This window comes from Galleria mellonella, unplaced genomic scaffold (assembly GCF_026898425.1).
Source record: "Galleria mellonella isolate WM207_F2 unplaced genomic scaffold, CSIRO_AGI_GalMel_v1 utg63, whole genome shotgun sequence".
Classification (NCBI taxonomy): Eukaryota; Metazoa; Arthropoda; class Insecta; order Lepidoptera; family Pyralidae; genus Galleria; species Galleria mellonella.
In genome coordinates this window covers 4,146,454-4,167,936 of record NW_026442130.1, presented here as the reverse complement: position 1 = coordinate 4,167,936, position 21,483 = coordinate 4,146,454, and the positions used below count along the sequence as shown (strand labels likewise).

Here is a 21,483-nt window from a genome sequence, read left to right as displayed (position 1 = left end):
GAGATACCATTAAGACATCAAGTGGTGTAAAAAAAAACTAAGGAAGTATATTTTTAATAAATACTTAAATCCTAATTAATATTGCATTCCTGCTGTAATATTCATTATCCATAAAGAGAATGAATTATTTTCTAGATTCAATTCTCATAAAGATTTAATTTTTGAAAAAAAGAAGTATATATTTTTTTATAGTCGAGAGACTGTGTTTCATCATCCCATTTAAAATTGTTTTCATTAAGGTGAAGGTGACAATTAACATGTCCCTCTCATGCTAAATTCCTACTTTGAATATTTTCAGAGATATCAGGCCTACAAACACCACTGGAGTGGCACTCGCCTTCCTGTAGTCCTTGAAGTTGGCCCATGTGCATTAGAGCAGTTGGATCCCTCCACACACACCCTGTTAGCTAGTTATCCATACTGCGATATACAAGGAATACTCCAAGTTAGAGATGTACCAGGTGGATTTGTCTTGGCCGTCGGTGGTTACAGCAGATTGCATCTATTCTCGAATGCTATGGATCATCAGATTATTATAAATAAGATGCTCGAAATGGCTAATTTGATGTTGAGTATCAGCATCAAGGTGTTATCTGCCACAATAACATTAGATGATTACCATGATCAAAGATTTGGAAAATATAGGTAAGTTGGTATAAACCTAACCTATGTGATATTGTAATACTACATAATTTTTTTCATAAATTGAAGAATTAATCTCAGTACACCTTATATTTGAAAGTCTAATATTGCACTTTGAATAAGGTGCCATATAGTGTAAAGAGTAATTTTGAGCAACAATTTTAAAGTGTAAAACGTGTAATGAGCAAATTCTTATTAGTCCAAAGATAAATTATTAATTTCTAGATTTAGGATGGGATTAGGATTTGAATTTGTTATCGTTGGTAAATCAAGTATTCCTCCTACACTGCTTACTAAGATTGAAAGAATAATATTTCTTACTGATATCAAAGATTGAAAAATAATCCAATTTCTATTTCTAAATTCAATTTTTATCTTGTTTTGTATTTCTACCTTGAATTCAAGTCAAAATCTAATTTATTACATTTAAAATACAGAATATTTTATTCCATTAAGATTAAAATCAATAATATATATAGTCATTGTTTATCTGATAAGTTGCATATTGGAAAACATTGGAAAAAAACTTGATAAAACTAACATTATGTATGTATGTGGAATATGATCTATTCAGTGGATATATAGATAAGTAGATTCACAAGGTCATATGAGTCATTGGTTTATTGAAATTTACTAAATAAAACACAGCTTTTTATTTACAACAGGTCAATGACACTAATTACTCTGCATTAAACTCTACTTGATAAAAATGAATGTATATTAAATTTTTAAACAGGTATATGTTTACTTATGTATTTTTTTTTTAATTTATAAATGCCTAATATTTTCTTCTTTTATACCACTCACAAAGGTTTAATTTGTTTTATTTTTAAATGGTTAAACTCGATAAAAAAAGTGTGAAAATTTTCTATTTCTAGATAATCCGAACTTATGAATCTTATTAATATGTTTTGTGAGATAGATTTTTCAATCATTATAGTTTTGTAATAAAAATATGTATCTATTTATGTAGGTGTGCATAAAATGGGAATTATATTTATATCTTGACAATAAGTGTTATTAAATATTTCATTATCATCATATCCCTAGTTGTTGTTAAAAAAAAAAACTTCGTAATAAGTGAAAGACGTCGCATGTAACAATATTTTTCTTTAAGCCAGCATATAATAATATTTATTTATTAATACATTATTGTTTTCAGTGGTGATCAACATCAGACATCACTAAGCGAGTTCATAGTCCATAAAGTGAATCCTGCGCGGCACATGGAGCCGATGCGCCGTACCCTCTGCCTTTCTGACACTTGCATACTGGAAAGAGACCCACAGACATATTCAGTAAGTTTTTTATTACATTTTTAAGTGAGAGCATAGTAGTGTAGTCGCTTCATATGAAATGTGTCGTAATTTAAAATATATGACATGAATTTCGACGCAATTGAATAAGGATCAAATGTGTCTGACTATGCAAATTGGTTTTATAGTGAATCAGTACATAAAATAGTAATACTATGTGCTAATTTAGGATGTAACTTAACCCTGTACCAAATTTAATTCAAGTCTGTCCAGTAGTTTTTATGTGAAACAACAACAATCATCCATCCATGTGTCCTTCCAATTGCGAATTATTTTCGATATTAATAGTATATTACTTAATAAATTTTGAACAGAAATAAATCAGATTACTAATTATTTTTCATAAACTATTTTTTAGGTGGTGTGTCTTCGACCTTTGAGTGATGTTTTTGCTTTGGTAAGAGATCCAGAACACCCACAAAAGTTCTCTATTGAATATCTCAATGGTCAGACAAGAACTTATATGGCCGGTGAAAGGTAAAATATCAATAAATTTTACTTCAAAACTTTTCCATTTTTCACTATGTTATGCAGCTGTATACTTGGATTTGCAGGCTTAGAGGCTTGCCATCTTATTCATAAAATTTAAAACCTATTAAACTGTTTTAAATATTGATATTGCCACTGTCTTTCAAATTAAGAAATTCCCTCAAAAAAGATTAATTATTTCAACAGCTAAATAAATAGAACATCATTCATGTATATTATTACCTATGTATATATATTATATGTATCCTTTATGTATATTAGTGTTGTAACTCTTAAATCTGACATTGTATATGAAAATGAGCTCCCCGTTACCGTCTTTTTAAATACTAGTTATTTATTGTGGCTTTGGCCACGTACATTAGTATGTTATATGTGAAATTTCTTTGAAATCTGTTCAACTCTTTTCGCGTGACAGAGTAAGAAACATGTTTATAAATTTTTGCATTTATAATATTATTAGAGTAATGGCAGAATTTAACAAATGATATAGAAAATATATTAATATGTCTCTAAATTGGTCCATGTGCGTGGCCCAGGGACGCGCTGCTGGCGTCGCTGCTGGACGGCGTGCGGTCGGCCGGGCAGCGAGACGTGCACGTGCGGTCGTCGCCCACGCCGCGCGGCTACCGGCTTGGCCCGCTGCACCAGGCCGTCGACGAGGAGACCGAGTCCAACCACTTGCGGTACATATTGACCATATTTTTAATTGAAAAATTATATTCTCTAATAGAGGTTTTTTTATGCAACTTAGAATGGCAAACAAGCTGACGGCCCACCTGATGTAAAGTGGTAACCGTCGCTTATAGACAAGAGTAGTACCATGGACATAATAAAGTATACTGTTTCGCCTATGATACCTCCAATGATTTGCGATTCCTGAGGACTCTGGTGTTATTACTCTGTACTCTGTAAATTCACTGCCATATGCCACCCTTCAAATCGAAACACAGCCATGCAAACACAACTGCTTCACGGTTGAAACAAGAACAATAACAGGTGGAACAAGACTTAAATTGGACGTGGGCAAGATATATATTGCGCGAGGCATTTTGTGATGTAGAAAGATAAAAAAAATTTGAAGTGTAAAATACAAACAATACAAATAAGGATCAGAAATCCATGTGGCCCCTCCGACCTCGAAGCCATGGTCAGTAGCCGACATGCTCACGTATATTACGTCGCTTGTGTGTTGAATTTTTTTTTTAAGTAAACCCCCGTCATTAAATATTCTTCTACTGATGAATCTATGTTTCGGCATACCACAAACTTCATGATAAATATTAATAGTGGTTACGGTAACGCCGTTTACCGGGCGACGGAGGGGGGGGGGGATTGTTAATAATAAGGATTAACAACCCCATTGCTAGCAATAAACTCTTATCAGGTCGACCTTTTCGCGTTTCCCCCTGGAAACTATCGTGATTAATTTATTGTTAAATTCCCTCACGATGGGCTACCTGACCTGCTTCACCCTCATTTATCACCCCGCCAGTGTATACTAATAACGCAGGTGGCATTACCATTCCATTATTATCCAGAAAAAACCCCGTTTACCATCAGACAGGCCGTATGCTTGTTTGCTAGCATAGTAGTGTAAAAAAATAACGTCGCCCACAGGTTATTCCAGAATCCTGTAGGCATGTGTCGTGCAGAAGTGATCGAGCGATTTAACGCTAACGTGGGATACAGCGGCCTGATCTACTCCGTCAGCCAGGATGTAAGACTTCAATATTGGACTATAGTAGACTTAACTGCTGGCACATTTTGCTTGTTATTTAATTTAATTTTATCTAACATTACTTACATGTTTAGCATCATGGCCGTTTTATTATCGATAATTGCTAGTCATTATATCTCTAGTATACTTATATTATTTAAAAATAGTAGAAATATCCTAGAATTCTATATAATTTTTATAATAATGAAATATTAATTATTATTTGATAATGAATGATGTAATTGTAGGATATTTTGATTTTATTTAGAAAAAAAAAGCTAGTCTTAGAAAGCGTCTCCTTAATATATAATATATTAAAAATTAAAGTTTGCATATTACACCTAATTTATATAAATTACTGAACCCATTTAAAATTTTAATCCACCTTTGATTATTTTTTATATATTAGAAAAATTTTTGATCCCTACTGTTAATTTGTTTTTTTTTTTTTAATTTTATTATGAAGATACATTACGCATAAGGCGTTACAAGTCCATGCGTATGATGCTTGTTGTAATGTCTTTTAATTATCATGAATATTAAATCTGTTGTAGATCTGCTTTTACTCGCTTCTTTATTGGCACCAGTATTTTTATTTTATGTTGCTCCTTCGGACATATTGACGTTGTGTTGTCTGCCTCATAGGCCGCGCCCCTGTTATGGCTGTTTCTTACGTGGGATCTTGTAAGTCCCCATTATTTTTTTTTTTTAATGTCACTGGTCCATTGGAATATGTGTACGCTTGATTTGGATCCAAGTACTGCCAGAACAATCTGAAGGTGTATTAAGTTGTAAACGTAATTACTTTGCCTTATTTGCGTATATGAGCGAGTGTAAAAGAGTTTGAATATTTGTATATTAGTTATTTATTTATTAGTAGTTATTGAAAATTTAAATCGTCATCGACAATATTGCATATTTTTCTTTTACACTAATATAGTTTTTACTATATATAGTAAAATTATAATAGTTTTTATTATATATAGTAAAAACTATTATAATTTAGTACTAAGATGTGGCAATTAATTTTGTTTATATTTTAATACACCTATATTGGAATTGGAATTTGAACAGATTCATGTAGGCAATGTTTTAGAAGTAATTTCTTTGAAATGTTGTAGTTGTATGTAATACTTAAAAAACAGGTTCGTTTACGGGATAGAAAAGATTCATTAGAAATAAGGGAATACCGAATACAATACGGAATAGAAAGCATTAAATACTTGTATATATTTGTTTTGATATATATACAGTTATCAGCTTTATTTTTATTGATTATGAAATGCTTTAGGTATGGATTTTCAAGTAAAGATACTTTGTAAATAATACTATTATGATTATTCATATATACTTAAATGGAACTACCACGGTGAACACAGGGGTCTACCATGTGTAAATCTGAAGTTTCTGACGAAATTTTTGTACGAACGAAACAGGTTTATATAGAAATCGGGCGCGTAAACGGACAATGACATTCCGTGCATCATGAATTTTATCAGAAATGTCCGATCAACGGGAATGATATAAAAAATTTGTAACAGAATTTCTTTCGTGAATTTGAAATCCAAATTTAAATTTCGTTACGAACTTTTAGATAAACTTTCATGGTAAGGAGGCAGTTTATTTTTATGTATATATTCATGGTAATTTGCTTACTATACGCTCACGATGCATAGTCATATAGCACCTTTTGTAATTAGTTCTATAAGTCCCTGTCACGAAAAATTATTATTTATATGAATGCACGCACATATCCATTTCTCTTTTACATGTTTATAAAGTTATGCCTTTTATTTAATAAAAAAAATCTTAAAGGAACAAACGGCCGTGTGGCCCTGACATAAAATAGGCCACCCCTTCCTTTCCTATGAGTTTCGTAAGAGGCGACTAAGGGAGGACGAGGGATGGGTAACAGCGTCCGTCTTAGATATCTCTAAAGCCTGACTGCGGTTGCCAATCCGCTCGCCAAGCATGGCAACTACTGGCAAAACCCCCTAAGGGGGAGGCTTTCGTTCAGCAGTGGACAGTCAAACAGACAAAGTCTAAAAAAAAGTAACAAACTTTATAAGTATTTAAAATGTAATACATAGAACCATATTATAATATCAAATATCAGAATAGTTATCTGATTAATCTAAGCTGTATATATTAATTTACATTCTCATACATAAGTTACTCATAAACTTTCCTATGCTCCATAATTAGTTGTTTATTTTTGTATATATTTACTAGATAGTCTCACACGTACACAATGGGTCTCAAAAAAAGTTCGAAATTTTGATAAAACTTATTAAAATAAAACAAATTATGATGTACATTTACTATAATAACTAATTAAAGTTATTACTTGATTCGAAGTGTGAAATGCGTGAGTTTCACAAGTCATTACATATGCCAGCCTTCTGCTTAATTGCACGAGTTTTAAATCCGTTCGGGGTCAGCGGTCCCGATGCTAGCATGCTATCTAACTAGATGCCTCATTTATATAATGAAATAAAATAATAATTACAAATCATTATACGCGAAATCATTATAAGAGAAATCGATAAACCGATTAATTAGAGAAGAACAAAAATCAATAAAGTAAATCTATAATCCTTTTATATAAAATCGTATATTGTAAAAGGCGACTAAGAAAACTTAATGGTAGCAGCTTCTCTCGTAAAATATCGTCAAAGTCTTAAGTGCGGTTGCCAACCTGTCTGCCAAGTGTGGTACTTACTATCAGAACTCTGCCTTATGAGGGAGGCATTCAGCAGTGGACAGCTAACGACTGATATGATAATAATAATGACGTAATTTTAGTGACACGTGACAGGGACTTCATACTATATACACCTGATTCCTCAGGAATGGCAACGCATGGGGGGTATCATGGGCGAAACAGTATACACTGTTATGTCCATGGTACTGCTCATGTCTATAGGCGACGGTTACCACTTTCCATCAGGTGGGCCGTCAGCTTGTTTGCCATTCTAAGTTGTATAAAAAAATACATTATGATTTTATCATCATTTCATTTCTATGTCATTGGCATCCTTAGTGTGTTATAATTTGTACATATTTATTACTTGCATTTATACCATTGGGTTTACACACTAGCACCTATATTGCTAAATAAATATCTTATTGAATGAATAGAATATGTAGTAATGACATAGTGTAAAGAGAAACAATAACACGACCATTCGGGATGCATTGCTCTAACACTTACTACGTTGGACTACTGAGTGGGAATGAATTGTTTAAACTGTGGTACTGATAATGTAGTAGTATACTAGTAACAGTGGTAATAGTAAGCATAGACTAAACAAAGCAATTGTCACGCTCTCTTTTAAGCGCTCTTTTATTTTTTTACAGTACATTCAATACTTAATTTATAGAATTTGTATTTATTATCATGATTGAAAATTTAAAATAATATACTATAATATATTATTATTTTAAATTTATTATACTATAATATACCTACGGCACTTCATAATGGATGTATTGGGTGTGGATAATTTAATAATAAAGAGACATGTAATTGTCTTCATTGATGTAATATAAAAAACTAGATAAACAATCACTAAGAAAATATATAGATATAAGCATCGGATTATATATGTAATGTAATGTGTCTGTATAATAAGCGAAAATTTAGTGCTTTCTTGAAAGTGAACAATTTTTCCCAAACATGATGATGATGATGATGATGATATCAACCGTTATTAGCCTAAACATCATACTTGGATTGAAACATGAAAATACTATTTAACTTCCACACTAACTTTTGCGGTTCGTTTTGTTTTAATATGAAAATTTCGTCATTTTCATTCACTTCACGCAATGTCCGGTCTTTACTGTCTAACATTACCCGGTTATAGCAATATAATCTACAAGATGGACTTCCACGCGCTTCTTCCAGGAAACTATCGTGATAAATTCTTGTAGATTTCGTCGCGATGAGCTAACAGATCTGTTTTCATCCTCACCCATCATCTCTCATTAGTCCCCGCTTGTGTATACCGATACCATTTCATTCTCAACCATTAAAAAAAAACATGACCTGGTTTGCCTAACTTTCGCCCCAGCCCTGATATTGTTCCCGGACTTAATAAGTAGTGTTAGTGGATTTTATTTTATTATATCCATTCCATTATACCCTATATTGTCACTAACAAATAATGTATTTAAATGTAATCCTTAATTTGATATATTTACTCGTAAACTCCAAGGTCAGGTGTATACAAACTCTTCTTTCTAACCGATCTGTCTAGTTGTTTATATTACTTCAATGATTATCTCATTTATTATTGTTTATTAAAAACATAATGCGATTCAAATAAGAATAGGAGTCTCAATGGCCTACAGATTTTAATTTTAAAAGTTACAAGTTTAAACGTCACAACATGGCGGAAAGTCGCGCCTATTCTTATTTGGATGGTGCTGCATGCGCTAGCTAGTGTTTACAGTGTTGACATTTGATCATCAGCGTTTGTTCGCGGAGAATAAAGAGAAGCTTATAACTGGTGCGCTGAGTGCGCTGGTGAACAGCGCTGCCTCGGGCGGGACGCTGCCGCCGCGCGAGCTGGAGGCGCAGTTCCATGCGCTGCGGAGGCTCTGCGCGAGTAAAGTAGGCTTCGCCGCCTTCACCGCGCTGCCCGGGTGAGCTAAGCACTGTTTGTTGTAATAAAGGCCCATCCAAGCTTGCCAGTACTGACACGTAACGATATTACTGTGATGAACTAATAACTTTTTGTTTAGATATGTGTACCAACTAAATTATTAATCATTCAATAAAATTACTCTTAATAGGCATTTAAGTGTTCGTTCGCACTTCGTCGGCTTTTAGTATGCTCATATAAGAAAAGTAGTGAAATGTAAAAATAAACCTTATTTCAATAATATTAACTCGTATTTTAATCAAATCAGTGTTTTTCTCCGAGCCACTCTGTTTCTGATGATAATAAAATCAAAAGCACAAGAATGTTTTAGGTAAACTTTGTATTTTATAACAACAGTAACAAAAGTCTGGGGCCAAAATTCTCAGGCGCTTCATTATATATGATATTCTGTCTTTTACTGGTACAGATGTACTTAAAGGGGAGGTCGGGTGATCTGTGCCCACCTCAGATTTCTATAGTGCTCATCCCAGGATCAGGAGCTTTCAGTTATGAGCGAAGATATGTCAGAGAGCATATATATGCCTTTTCTAGGGGGTCAGGTCTTCTCTGCTAAATAATCTTGAACATGCCTATGTTGGCTGGGTTCATTTTGAGATGTTGATGGAGGTGGTGCAATATGAATAGTTAGTGTAAATGTGATGGTGTGCGCAGTTTCCGCGAGTGGGTGGGCAGCGCGGTGGTGGGCGCGCTGCGTCGCGGGTCGGCGGCGTGCAGCCACGCGGCGCTGGACGCGGTGTGCGCGCTCATGCAGCCCATGCACCAGGAGCCCGACCTGCGCCAGGAGCAGCTCAACAAGGCCAGCATGCTCTCCTCCGCCGCCTTCCTCGACGGCCTGCTCACCATGTGGGCCGACCATGTGGTCAGTTCTATAATATAACAATCGTATAACACGTTACCATTTGGAATTATCTCACTTTGTTAAATCGTAACTTTCCCGCCCTTATCTATCTATTAGGTGTCAGAGAGTCAAAGTACCTGTATATTTTTTATTTATATCTATTCATTCACCATCATTTGGGATCATTTCTGTATGCATTCCTTTTCTAGCTATCTATCTATTTTTAGGTCTACATTCCCGACATTACACCTATATGTACTTACCCAAACACGAGGGAAAGTCATTGCATCTGGAAGATAGAATTAATATTCAACTGAATGTTATAAATGTGAAAAATTGTTAAGAAGATAGATAATAGTATACCTTGTTTGCAGACGTCGGGCAGCGGTGCGCTGGTGGTGGCGGCCATGCTCGACTTCCTCACGTTCGCTCTGTGCGTGCCGTACAGCGAGACCACCGACGGCAAGCAGTTCGACCAGCTGCTTGAAATGGTCGCCAATAAGGGACGGGTTCTTTTCAAGTTGTTCGAGGTTAGTTAATCCTTTATTGAAAGTTGACGTTGTATGTGTGAAATCTGTCAAACATACTTATCCATTATACTTCGCCACTTATCAAGTCTTGGGTCCGTGTTGTGGCTGACATTTGTCGGGTAGGCCTTCTAACACGTAGCTGAAATGTTTTAGAAGCCTTTAATTATATTGTGATGGCGCTTTTTTACTGGACGACTTTAATGTTACTGAAACAACGACTGATTTCCGCTGATGGGGTATTTGTGAGAGATGGTAGGTGAGGATGAAGTCAAACCAAATATACTTATTTTAAAGACGTGATCAGGAATTAGCCATAATCTTATCTTAAATATCTGTTGTATCTGCTTCCACTCACTGGGTGTCCCGTCACTCGTATCAAAACCGACAACGGGGAGTTCGAGCTTAAAGATACTACGATGATTTGCAAGGGGACTGCGTGGAGGGCGACTTGACAGCGTATATTGCTAATGATAGAGTCGTCTCGCCGGCTCTCGTCAGTGTCGTATCGTAATGCGGTGTATGGTGTGTGTTGTGCGGGTTGCAGCACCCGTCGATGGCGATAGTGAAGGGCGCGGGGCTGGTGATGCGCGCGCTGGTGGAGGAGGGCGGCGGCGCGGTGGGCGCGCGCATGCAGGCGCTGGCGCTGGCCGAGGCCGCGCTGCCGCGCCACCTGCTGGCCGCGCTGTTCGCGCCCGCGCGCCTGCACCACCGCCACCTCGCGCGCCACCTCGTCGCGCTCTGGCTCGTCGGCCACGCGCCCGCGCACGACCTGCTGCGCCGCATCATGGTACGGTATACCGCCGCCTGCCGCCTGTCACCTGCCGCCTGTTGGCCGCGCTGTTCGAGCCCGCCAGCCTGCACCAGTATACACTGCGTTGAACCTACGAATACTCTAGCATGTCGAGATGCTAAGCGACAACAGCAAGTGCCCTAACGCCTAACCATCAAACTAGACCTATACTTTTGTAATATCAGTTCTTTTGAGTTTATTTACTTTAATATCGTATTTATCGGAATACCTCTTTAAAACAAAAAGATTTATTTCCACCATTTTTTTAGGAACACTTTGATGTTCGATGTTTAATCAGCTATAAAGTGTCCAAAACGATTCACAACGTGACAACATAAATTTTCGTCAAACCCTAAAATAGCAGATAACATTCCGAACCGATACGACATCGTAATCTTAAAAAAAATACAATTCCTTTTAAAAGACCGGCAGACATTCGCAATGCCTCTGGTGCTGTGGGTGTTCATAGACGGTGGTAGTCACTTACCATCAGGAGATCCGTAGAGAGAGAGAGGAGCCATCGTACAGCTCGCCATCGACAGGGAGTTCATCCTCATATCCTACAGCCTCAATGGTCGCGTACAGCGCGGTTTCAGAGATGTTTCCTTCCACGAACACTCAGGTTGTGGAATGAGCTCCCTGCCGAGGTTTTCCCAAGAGCTTACATGGGGTTCTTCAAAAGGGGGGTAAAGAGGTTTCTTCAGGGTCGGCAACTCCCGCATAATACCTCTGGTATTGCAGGTGTTCATAGGCTACGGTAACCACTTACCATCAGGCGGGCCGTATGCTTGTTTGTCACCTCAGTAGTATAAAAAAATATGTGCGTACAGCCGTCGGGGCTGCTGGCGTTCCTGGAGTCGGCGGAGGCGCCGCCGGCGGGCGCGCTGGCGGAGGAGCGCGAGCAGCAGCGCGACAACCTGCAGCTGGCGCAGGCCGCCGGCCGCCAGCGCGCGCCGCACTGGCAGGCGCTCGAGCGCCAGGTCAAGTACGTCGAGAAGCACCTCGAGGTGAGCGCCATCCATCAAGTGCGCACAATACTTCAATTAGTTCAGCATCATCGTCATTATATCAGCCCTTAACCGTCCACTGCTGATCATAAGCCTCCCCTAAGGGGGCTTTTGCCAGAAGTTGTCACGTTTGGCAGATGGATTGCCAACCGCAGTCAGGCTGTAGAGATGTTTTAAGAGGAAAAAGTTTGTACGGCGCCACTAGCGCGAACTGCCAGTCTGTTCTGATCAAAAAACAAACAAACAAAAAGCTGAATAGTGGATGCTGTACTGGATTGGAAAGTAATTCACTTTTAGCATTGGAATCCAGTAATGCAGGATCCAGTTACAGTATCAATATAAATCAATAATCAGTATGACATTTATGTCATATAATAACAGTAGCCGTTCTCGAGTTTAGAATCAGTAACTGACCCATCTTATATGCACTTCACAGCACTACGCAGCACTAGCGCTACAGCACTGGGCGCAGCGGATGGGCAGCGCGGCGGGTGGCACGGGGGGCGCGGCGGGGGCGGGCGGGGCGCGGGAAGTCCGCGACCGGCCCGTAGTGCTCCGCCGCCGCCGCGAGAGGCTCAAGTCCACCGCCAACTGGCCGTTATTTTACTATCAGTTCCACCGCGACCACGCCTTGCCTAACCTCATATGGAATCATACCGTGAGTTCCCTTGCTTCGTTTGTTTTAATAAATAATAAAATGTATAGTACTCATTCTAAATATAAAACTGTATAATCTATGTTTCGCTTATCTCTAATTTAAATTATATTTCATTAAAAGTCTAGCATTAAACTGGTAAAGTCATCTGTATGTTAGGCTATTATCTAATTTTTTTTATACGACTTAGAATGGCAAACAAGCTGACGGCCCACCTGATGGAAAGTGGTAACCGTTGCTTATAGACAACGGATAACAGAGTGTACTGTTTCGCCCATCATACCCCCCCCCCATACAATGCCATTCCTGAGGAATCGGATGATATTTCTCTGTACCCTGTAAATTCACTGCCATATCCCACCCTTCAAATTGAAACAACCATGCAAACAACTACATCACGTTTGAAACACGAATGGGACAGAGGTACCCAACCAAACTTTTGTACAAAGTCTCCCTTTAGTAAATATATCTGGTATAATATTCATACAATATAACTATAAGTAATCTGTAACTATCTATTGACCTGTGGTAGACACGTGAGGAGCTACGCAATGCACTCGAGAACGAGGTGCGCGCATTCACTTTGGATCGAGAGGCGGCCGGCTCCACGCTCACGTCGTGGAACCACGCCGAGCTGGAGCTGCACTACCAGTGCCTCCAGAACGAGGTCAAGATCGGCGATTACTACTTGAGGATACTGCTCGAGCAGCGGGACAACGACGACAGCCCTATTAGGAAGTCGTGAGTTCATGTTTATTTTTTCTTAAGGGATTGTGTTTATTTATCTCAGCTTTACTCACGTTTTAAATCCTAGGATGTCTGACTAGTTTAGACCTTAATAGGATAGATAAATAGTCTATGGTAATCCCAAAGGTATCAGCATCCTTGTAGGTAATTAATTAAGGTTGATAGGTGAGCATAAAGCCAGGTTAGTTAGCACATATTTTAAATACATTATCAGGACTTAACGCGACGACAATTACAGGTAAATAGTACCTAAATACCTAATTTTTATTGCAGATCTGTTAATTTGTTATGATGAATTCACCAAGAATTAAAAGTGACGGTTTATATGGGGTAGCTCGTAGAGTTCGACTCGACTAAGTTTATTGACAGGCATTAGCCTACTTTTCCCCTTTCCCCCGGCCCTTTCAGTATAATTATGTTTATTTTTTTTAATGGATGATAATGGAATAGTAACTCGCCTGCGCTAATGGTATACACTGGCGGGGCACTAGTGAGGAATGATAGGTGAGGATGAAGACAGGTCAGTTGGCCCATAGTGATGAATTCATAAAACAATCAAGATGGTTTCCAGGGGGAACCACGTAAAGGTCGACCTGATAAGGTATGTTGTTAGCAATGGGGCCTCTAGTCCTATTACTAACAATACCTTTCCCCCCAGTATATAGAATGGCAAACAAACTGACGGCCCTCCTGATGGAAAGTGGTAACCGTCGCCTATAGAGATGAGCAGTACCATGGACATAATGGTACGAATGGGACAGAGGTACCCAAGCAATCGACTTTTGTACAAAATCTCCCTCTGGTAAAATATATGCACATCTCTAATTGGATGTTAGATCTGTAGTAGAGATGAAAATTTATGTTTTTTTTTATATACAACCTTAGAATGGCAAACAAGCTGACAGCCTTCCTGTTAGAAAGTGGGAACCGTCGCCTATAGACATGAGAAGTACCATGGACATAACAGAGTATACTGTTTCGCCCATGATATTCCCCATGCGTCATCGTTCCTGAGGACTCAGGTGTTATTCCTCTGTACCCTGTAAATTCACTCCCATATCTCACCCTTCAAACCGAAACACAGCCATGCAAATACAACTGCTTTACAGTTGAAATACGAATGGAACAGAGGTACCCAAGCAAACGACTTTTGTACAAAGTCTCCCTCTGTTATTTTCTTGTTCAAGGGATCAAAACTAATTCGATATTGTTTAGCACCTTCAGTTTTTTGTTAGCTACTCTTAGTCACTTGATCAGATTGTAACATAAAACCTTCTTCTGTAGTTTGCTAAAATATAGATGATTGTTGCAGATACGAGTTCTTCAATGACTTATATCATCGGTTCTTGTCCACACCCAAAGTGGAGATGAAGTGCATGTGTCTACAGGCCATGACTATTGTCTATGGGCGGTACTATGAAGATATTGGACCATTTGCCGATACCAAATACATTGTACAAATGTTAGATAGGGTAACATATCAATGTTTTTTGAGCCTTCAACACCAGAGACAATAGTACAGTGACACATTGCCAGTATTATAAAAAAGATAAGAAATGTGATCTTGGTCCTAGTCATATTGTATAAAGAAGCATATATAGATTATTTATTAAAAAAAAAACATAGGATCTTGTGTTCTGTTACAAAATAATGGTACAAATGATATGATGGTAATTTTATAATTGAACATTTGCATCATAAATCAAACATCGTGAAACATTAATATCACTTTAATTGATGTTGCTTCAGGTGATGGCATTTGGACATTATTAAATAGATTTGTTAACTTTCAAGGCATGTACGAAATACAAAACACAAAGGGAAGTATTGATACAGAAATATAGTCTCAATAGATAGGAGATTGGATTATTTTCAAATATACTCGCAGAACCACATTCCGGAATGGCAAAATCTTTAATTACTATATTTTTGTATCAATAATTCCCTTTATGAAAATAGACCACTAAGATATTATGTATTATTTATTTATGTATCAATATTTTAAGTATGTTAGGTGTTTTACAAAATTAGGGTATGATGAGGCTGACATATCCTTATAGGATAAAGGCCTCTAAATAAAAAAGATTAAAAAAAACCTTCAAGGCATTGTTTTTTATATATATTATATATATATATATTTTTTTATAGTTTTTTTTACTGTTTATGTAATGATTTACATGGCAATATAGAAATGAAATTATAGCCAGCAGCAAAATACTTTCATTATTGAGTTCCAACTTTTCGCCGTTAGATACTATACCATTACTGGGCCAAATGTGAAACATCTTTACATTTCAGATTTTGCACCATTATTTACCCCCTCTTAATGGTAAACTGCTCTAAAGTATGGCCCTTTTCTAATTCTTTCTAATTCCTTCTGGCTGTCGATGGAGGAGGCCTGTGTTCAGCAGTGGACATATAACAGCTGATATGATGATAAAATAATAATGATTGTTTCGTCCCCAGTAAAGCTACGTGTATATGTTGTCTCTGGTATTGAATGTTTTAAATTTAGTTTGGCATAATAAATGCGCATCTTAATCGAAGCTTTTTATTGTTACAGACATGTGATAGAATGGAGAGAGATAGATTTGTACAGTTCCTAGCTAAACTAATTTTACATAGAAGAAATGTTAGTGAGATATTAGAATGGAATGGTATTAGGTGAGTATACGTCTTTTTTTTATCAATCTATTGTTACATGCAAATTCTCGCACACTGTCCCATCCATGTCCACCGTAACACTTAGTTACACACGAAGTGAACTTGTTATGCAGTTTGATACAGAATAGGTTAACTTGGTAACAACCTTCGCAAAGAATGATTTAATGTACTTTTGTTCATGAAGTATCGTTTTTTTTTCGTCCAAATTTTCTCAATTTCCACACTCACTATCTCGCAATTGTTTTAGCCAAAATTCCGCATTATTGCTCTTCTTCTGACTGAATGTTTAAATGTAATGTTATCTTGACCGCTCATATTGAGAATGAAATCAATGCTTCTTTAAATAAGAAAAAGGCTAAGATGTAGCGTAACGGAAATTAGTTAAAAAAAATATTCTAATAACGCTCGCAATATTTTTCCGATGCAGACTGCATATTCAAATCCTATAATTCTTTATAATTACGCCAATTGGAGTCTTGGTTCAGCAAAATAAGCGTGATGGCCGTGCAGGATATTGGTGGAGCTGATGACGCTGGCCCATCTGCACACCTCCCGGGCCACTGTGCCCGCGCAGAGCAACGTCATCGACGGCCCCACCGCCAGCGGCGGCGACCGCGAGTGGTACTACAACCTCGAGCGGGGGGACAAGCTGCAGCGCGTTGGACCTGTTTCCTTTCAGCAGGTAACGACGCTATTATAGCCTTTTAGATATAAAGCCATAGAGTGTATTCATAGAAATACTTCGAGAAAATCGGGTCAACTTTTTCATACAATTTTGCGTGATAAATATGTAGTTACGTGTGATTCCTTTGTATATTATAACCTTTATGTTTATTTTGTCTTATAATTTCTGCTTCTTTTTAATGCGTAAACACTCCGTTTGTTTATTAAATAATTTTTATGCGTAATCAAAAAGAACACTGATAAAAAAAGAGCTAATTTGACAATTGGTTGACAAAAGTTGACCAGTTTTTAAAGCTTGATGCTGTATCTATATAATTTAAGATTAAAGTCTTATTCAGGATATTTTACGCTAAGCGCGAAAAAGAGAGTCCAATTTCCTTTTTTTTTTTGATGGGTGAAAATCGCATCCGCCGTCGCTAACGAGATACGCTGGCAGAGCACCAGAGCCTATCATGATGAATTCATCAGGAATTAATCATGATAGTTTCCAGGGGGAACCGCGAGGAGGTCGACCTGGTTGGGTATATTGCTAGCAATAGGATTCTGTTTCCATCACTAACAATCGATTTGTTGGATTCTTAGGCTTTAATCTTAAATTATATAGATATAGCATCAAGCTTTAAAACTTGGTCAACTTTTTGTGAACCAATTGTCAAATTAGCTGACTCTTTTTTTTAGATAAGTTCGCCTTGTTGCCTTGCCTTGTATATATATATATATATATATATATATATATATATATATATATTCTTTATTGCACAAAAACATACAGTAACAACAATAAGTTACTAATAACAAGGCGAACTTATCTCTAAAAGAGATCTCTTCCAGTCAACCTAACACAGTGGCATAGGAAGTAGTGAGTTACATAACGAGGATATGTTACTGTATTGCAGCTCAAAGAACTTTACAAGTCTGGAGAGATAAACAACAAGACGAAATGCTGGGCCAATAGCATGGAGGGCTGGCGGGCGCTGGCGAGCGTGCCGCAGCTGAAGTGGAGCCTGGCGGCGCGCGGGCCCGCCGTGCTGGACGAGAGCGCGCTCGCCGCCACCGTGCTCGACCTGCTCATCGCCTGCGCCAGATACTACCCCAGCAGGTGCCTGCGGACCGCCACTCCCGGCGCCGGCTATATACTATACGATACTATCAGCTCCGCTGCCACCTGCTCGTCCTTGGACACCATCGTGCTGAGTTCCAGAGGGGCTACCATGAAATATTTTCCGAAATTTCCGGCACGAACGAAACAAATTTGATGTTACAATTACATAATACATGCCGTTTAAAGTTATTAAAAATGTTAAAGTATCATTCCTCTGGACTATTAGGATAGGATTTATGATGAACGAAATGTTAAGCTCCATTTACTGGATAGATATCGATACGAACAAAAACACGAAATTGAGCCCGAAAATTCGGAATTTCATTTCATGGTAGACCACCAGGTGTATTCTTTGCGGTGGTGGCAGGTAACTGCCCATCCTCACCTATCATCTCTCAGTGGTGCTCCCCGTCAGCGTATACCGGTAGCGCAGGCGGGGTTGCCATTCCATTATCATCCATTGAAAGTATTGTCATCATGTGATATTTCGTCAGTATTTGATATTTATTCTCGGGAGGATATATATAGGGATATAAATGTGTATTGTTATAGAAAAGCTGCATTAAAAAAACTAATGTTTACAAGATCCAGTTATTTCTTTTCAACTGTCGCTTTTGTAAATCAAAGAAAACTAGCTCGAATCTGATTGTTTTTAAATATTGCCTCTAGAATGTTAGAAATTCTGGTTGTATTATTATTTAGTGTTAATTATATTAATCATTGGGGTTGATTATGAGGTGCCATTTCTCTAAATTAATCTCTAAAATTTCAATTCAGCGAAATATTTTCGCTAAGGACTAGTATGAAATACTTTTTTAATAAATTTAAGTTAATATTATTATAAATTTAGTTTATGATGGTCCATAAAATACTAATTTCACCAAATTATTAATTTAAAATATTAGGTTTAAAGAAATGGCGCTTTAGAATCGACTTTACTGTTTCGACGTTTATTATTCAAAAGTATGATTACATAAACCGTTTAATTACATTAAAACTCATTAATATTTTTTTTGTAGAGATGAAGAGGATGCAGTGATAAGACCTTTGCCAAAAATCAAACGGATGCTCTCCGAACCTGCATGTTTAGCGCACGTCGTGCAGTTGTTGCTTACCTTCGATCCCATACTTGTTGAAAAGGTAAGCAATTTTTTATTTTGCTAATAACAATAACCATATATTTCAATATATATAATATTTTTGATTTATTAATAATCAGAATTGATAATTATCACTTTTAATAAATTTTAGGACTGTCTATCTATGGCAATACTTAACGTCCTGATGTTTTTTAAATGTTTGATTTTTTTTATAGGTGGCAACATTGTTGTATGAGGTGATGCAAGACAATCCAGAAATTTCGAAACTGTATTTGACTGGTGTATTTTACTTTATGCTCTTATACACCGGCTCGAACTTGCTGCCTATCGCGAGGTTCCTGCGGCTGACGCATATGAAACAGGCGTTTAGAGCTGATCAAGTTAGTATGTTAATTTTACCTCTCGATGTCGATCAGTGGTCGTCTGATTTCATTTCCCCGCTTTGGACCTTTGCCCAGCTTGTACCCTAAATCAAGTCCTGATGGCGATATTATTAATAAAAACGTTCAACAATATCCTTTTAATATAATTTTAAATTTTATAAAGTTGTTTGAATGTTTCTTGTTTAAACTGGTGAACTGATGGTGTACTTTTGTTCTATATTATTTTTATTCGAATTAAAGCGGTCGAATGCTTATATAAATTAGTAAATAATAACAGTTTTAATTTATTAGCGATAAAATAAAATAATATATAAATCTGAACACTCATACTCCTCATTTGACACAATGTTTCAATAAATTTAATGTAAAGCTACATTAAAACTTTTCCTTTCAGTCGAGTTCAGACATAATGCAGAGGTCAATACTGGGACAGTTGTTGCCGGAAGCGATGGTGTGTTACTTGGAAAACCACGGCGCGGAGAAGTTTGCGCAAATATTCCTCGGCGAATGGGACACGCCTGAGGCCATATGGAACTCTGAGATGAGGTTAGTTATAGTGGTCGTAATGACAACATTCATTTAAATGCAGAGAATATCGTAATATGAACGTATTTGTGATCTCAAATTTATTGAAAAAAAAAAAAAAACTGTGAAGCGGATCAATTAGGAATATTATAAAGTACATGCGAAAATGTTTATGTATACATTGACTTAGTGCTGATTGGTCATTCGAGGTCATATTTAAGGCATGAACAGGGTACCCCAAGTCAGCTTGATAGAGAGGCTGGTTAGTTATACCGTATGGAGTAGTGCTACCACTATACAATACTTAGAACTATACGTAAGGAATTAACTAGTTGATAAAATAAAGGGTTTTGATGCAAGATTATCAAATAATCCGCAATGATCTTCCACGCACTGTGTCTGAGAGTAGCTGTATGTAGTAAAGTCGATGTACTTCGCGGATTATCGGCGACTGAAAATCGGCCTGATGAGGCGCTACCCTAAGACACCAAGGCCTTTAGCGTTTCCCATCTCGTATACGATTGTTAGGTTTCGAGATACAGACAGTGATGTACTGTAATTATGCGCAGGCGGATCCTAATAATGAAGGTGGCGGCGCACATCGGCGAGTTCACGCCGCGGCTGCGCGCGCACATCGCGGCGCGCTACCCGTACCTGGCCGTGCCGGCCGTGTGCTACCCGCAGCTGCAGCACGAGCTCTTCTGCAACATGTTCTACCTGCGCCACCTCTGCGACACGCAGCGTTTCCCCGACTGGCCCATACCTGATCCCGTGAGTCGTCTTTTGTATGCCATTAGTTAGTTTATTGATTGTTCATAGTATATTCTCGCGTTTTGTTATTAGAGGAAATTGTTAATAACTTTTACCTTATTGAGAAAATGGTTATTTAAGGAACTAAATAAAAGTCTCTTACAATGTGTTTTTCTCTCATCTCAAAAACAATCTCAAAACTCTATATAACTGAAAAACTGTTTGATTGAAAGTTAACTTTTTTTTCTAATTTGTGGTATTGTTTTATTGATGATGGTTGTACTCAAAACAAACCATATGACTTACCAGGTGCGTCTACTGAAAGACGTGCTGGAGGCGTGGCGGCGCGAGGTGGAGAAGAAGCCGCCGTCGATGACCGCGAGCGAGGCGTACGCGGCGCTGGGGCTGGAGGGCGCGGGCCAGCACGACGAGGCCGCCGTCCGCAAGGCCTACTATCGCCTTGCGCAGCAGTACCATCCCGACAAGAACCCCGATGGTCGGGTTAGTACGCTCAAACGGCTCGAAAGATCAAATTGTTCACTCTCGGATTGGTTATTTTTTTAGAATGACAAACAAGCTTATGTATTTTACTTATGTGAAGTGGTTTTTTTTAAATGGGTGATAATGGAATGGTAACTAAATCCATTGCTAACGGTATACATCGGCGGGCCACCAGTGAAGGATGATAGGTGACGATGAAGCATTTTAGTTAGCCGATCGTGACGAATTCAAAAAAAATGTTCACGATAGTTTCCAGGGGTAACAAGTGGAGGTTGACCTAATAGGGCACATTGCTAGCAATGGGACTGTCAAACTCCATAACTTGTGTATTTGCCTTACCTTATGCTAGTGCAGTATTATCTGTTTTTTTTTA

General features: G+C 37.8%; 1 protein-coding gene across 1 annotated transcript in view; it reads left to right on the top strand.

The window, feature by feature from the left end:
• The window catches only part of LOC113521808 (dnaJ homolog subfamily C member 13), a 40,535-nt gene that overhangs the window by 1,262 nt on the left and 17,790 nt on the right, over nucleotides 1-21,483 (top strand). The window contains exons 3-23 of the mRNA XM_052899943.1: nucleotides 299-645; nucleotides 1,805-1,940; nucleotides 2,317-2,435; nucleotides 2,984-3,130; nucleotides 4,065-4,164; nucleotides 8,642-8,814; nucleotides 9,486-9,693; nucleotides 10,047-10,202; nucleotides 10,747-10,989; nucleotides 11,823-11,999; nucleotides 12,436-12,657; nucleotides 13,187-13,395; nucleotides 14,714-14,873; nucleotides 15,965-16,065; nucleotides 16,576-16,747; nucleotides 17,646-17,848; nucleotides 18,871-18,991; nucleotides 19,167-19,331; nucleotides 19,729-19,880; nucleotides 20,429-20,630; nucleotides 20,919-21,110. Of these exons, the coding sequence (XP_052755903.1) occupies nucleotides 299-645; nucleotides 1,805-1,940; nucleotides 2,317-2,435; nucleotides 2,984-3,130; nucleotides 4,065-4,164; nucleotides 8,642-8,814; nucleotides 9,486-9,693; nucleotides 10,047-10,202; nucleotides 10,747-10,989; nucleotides 11,823-11,999; nucleotides 12,436-12,657; nucleotides 13,187-13,395; nucleotides 14,714-14,873; nucleotides 15,965-16,065; nucleotides 16,576-16,747; nucleotides 17,646-17,848; nucleotides 18,871-18,991; nucleotides 19,167-19,331; nucleotides 19,729-19,880; nucleotides 20,429-20,630; nucleotides 20,919-21,110 (3,705 nt within the window). The remainder of the gene's footprint in view (nucleotides 1-298; nucleotides 646-1,804; nucleotides 1,941-2,316; nucleotides 2,436-2,983; nucleotides 3,131-4,064; nucleotides 4,165-8,641; nucleotides 8,815-9,485; nucleotides 9,694-10,046; nucleotides 10,203-10,746; nucleotides 10,990-11,822; nucleotides 12,000-12,435; nucleotides 12,658-13,186; nucleotides 13,396-14,713; nucleotides 14,874-15,964; nucleotides 16,066-16,575; nucleotides 16,748-17,645; nucleotides 17,849-18,870; nucleotides 18,992-19,166; nucleotides 19,332-19,728; nucleotides 19,881-20,428; nucleotides 20,631-20,918; nucleotides 21,111-21,483) is intronic.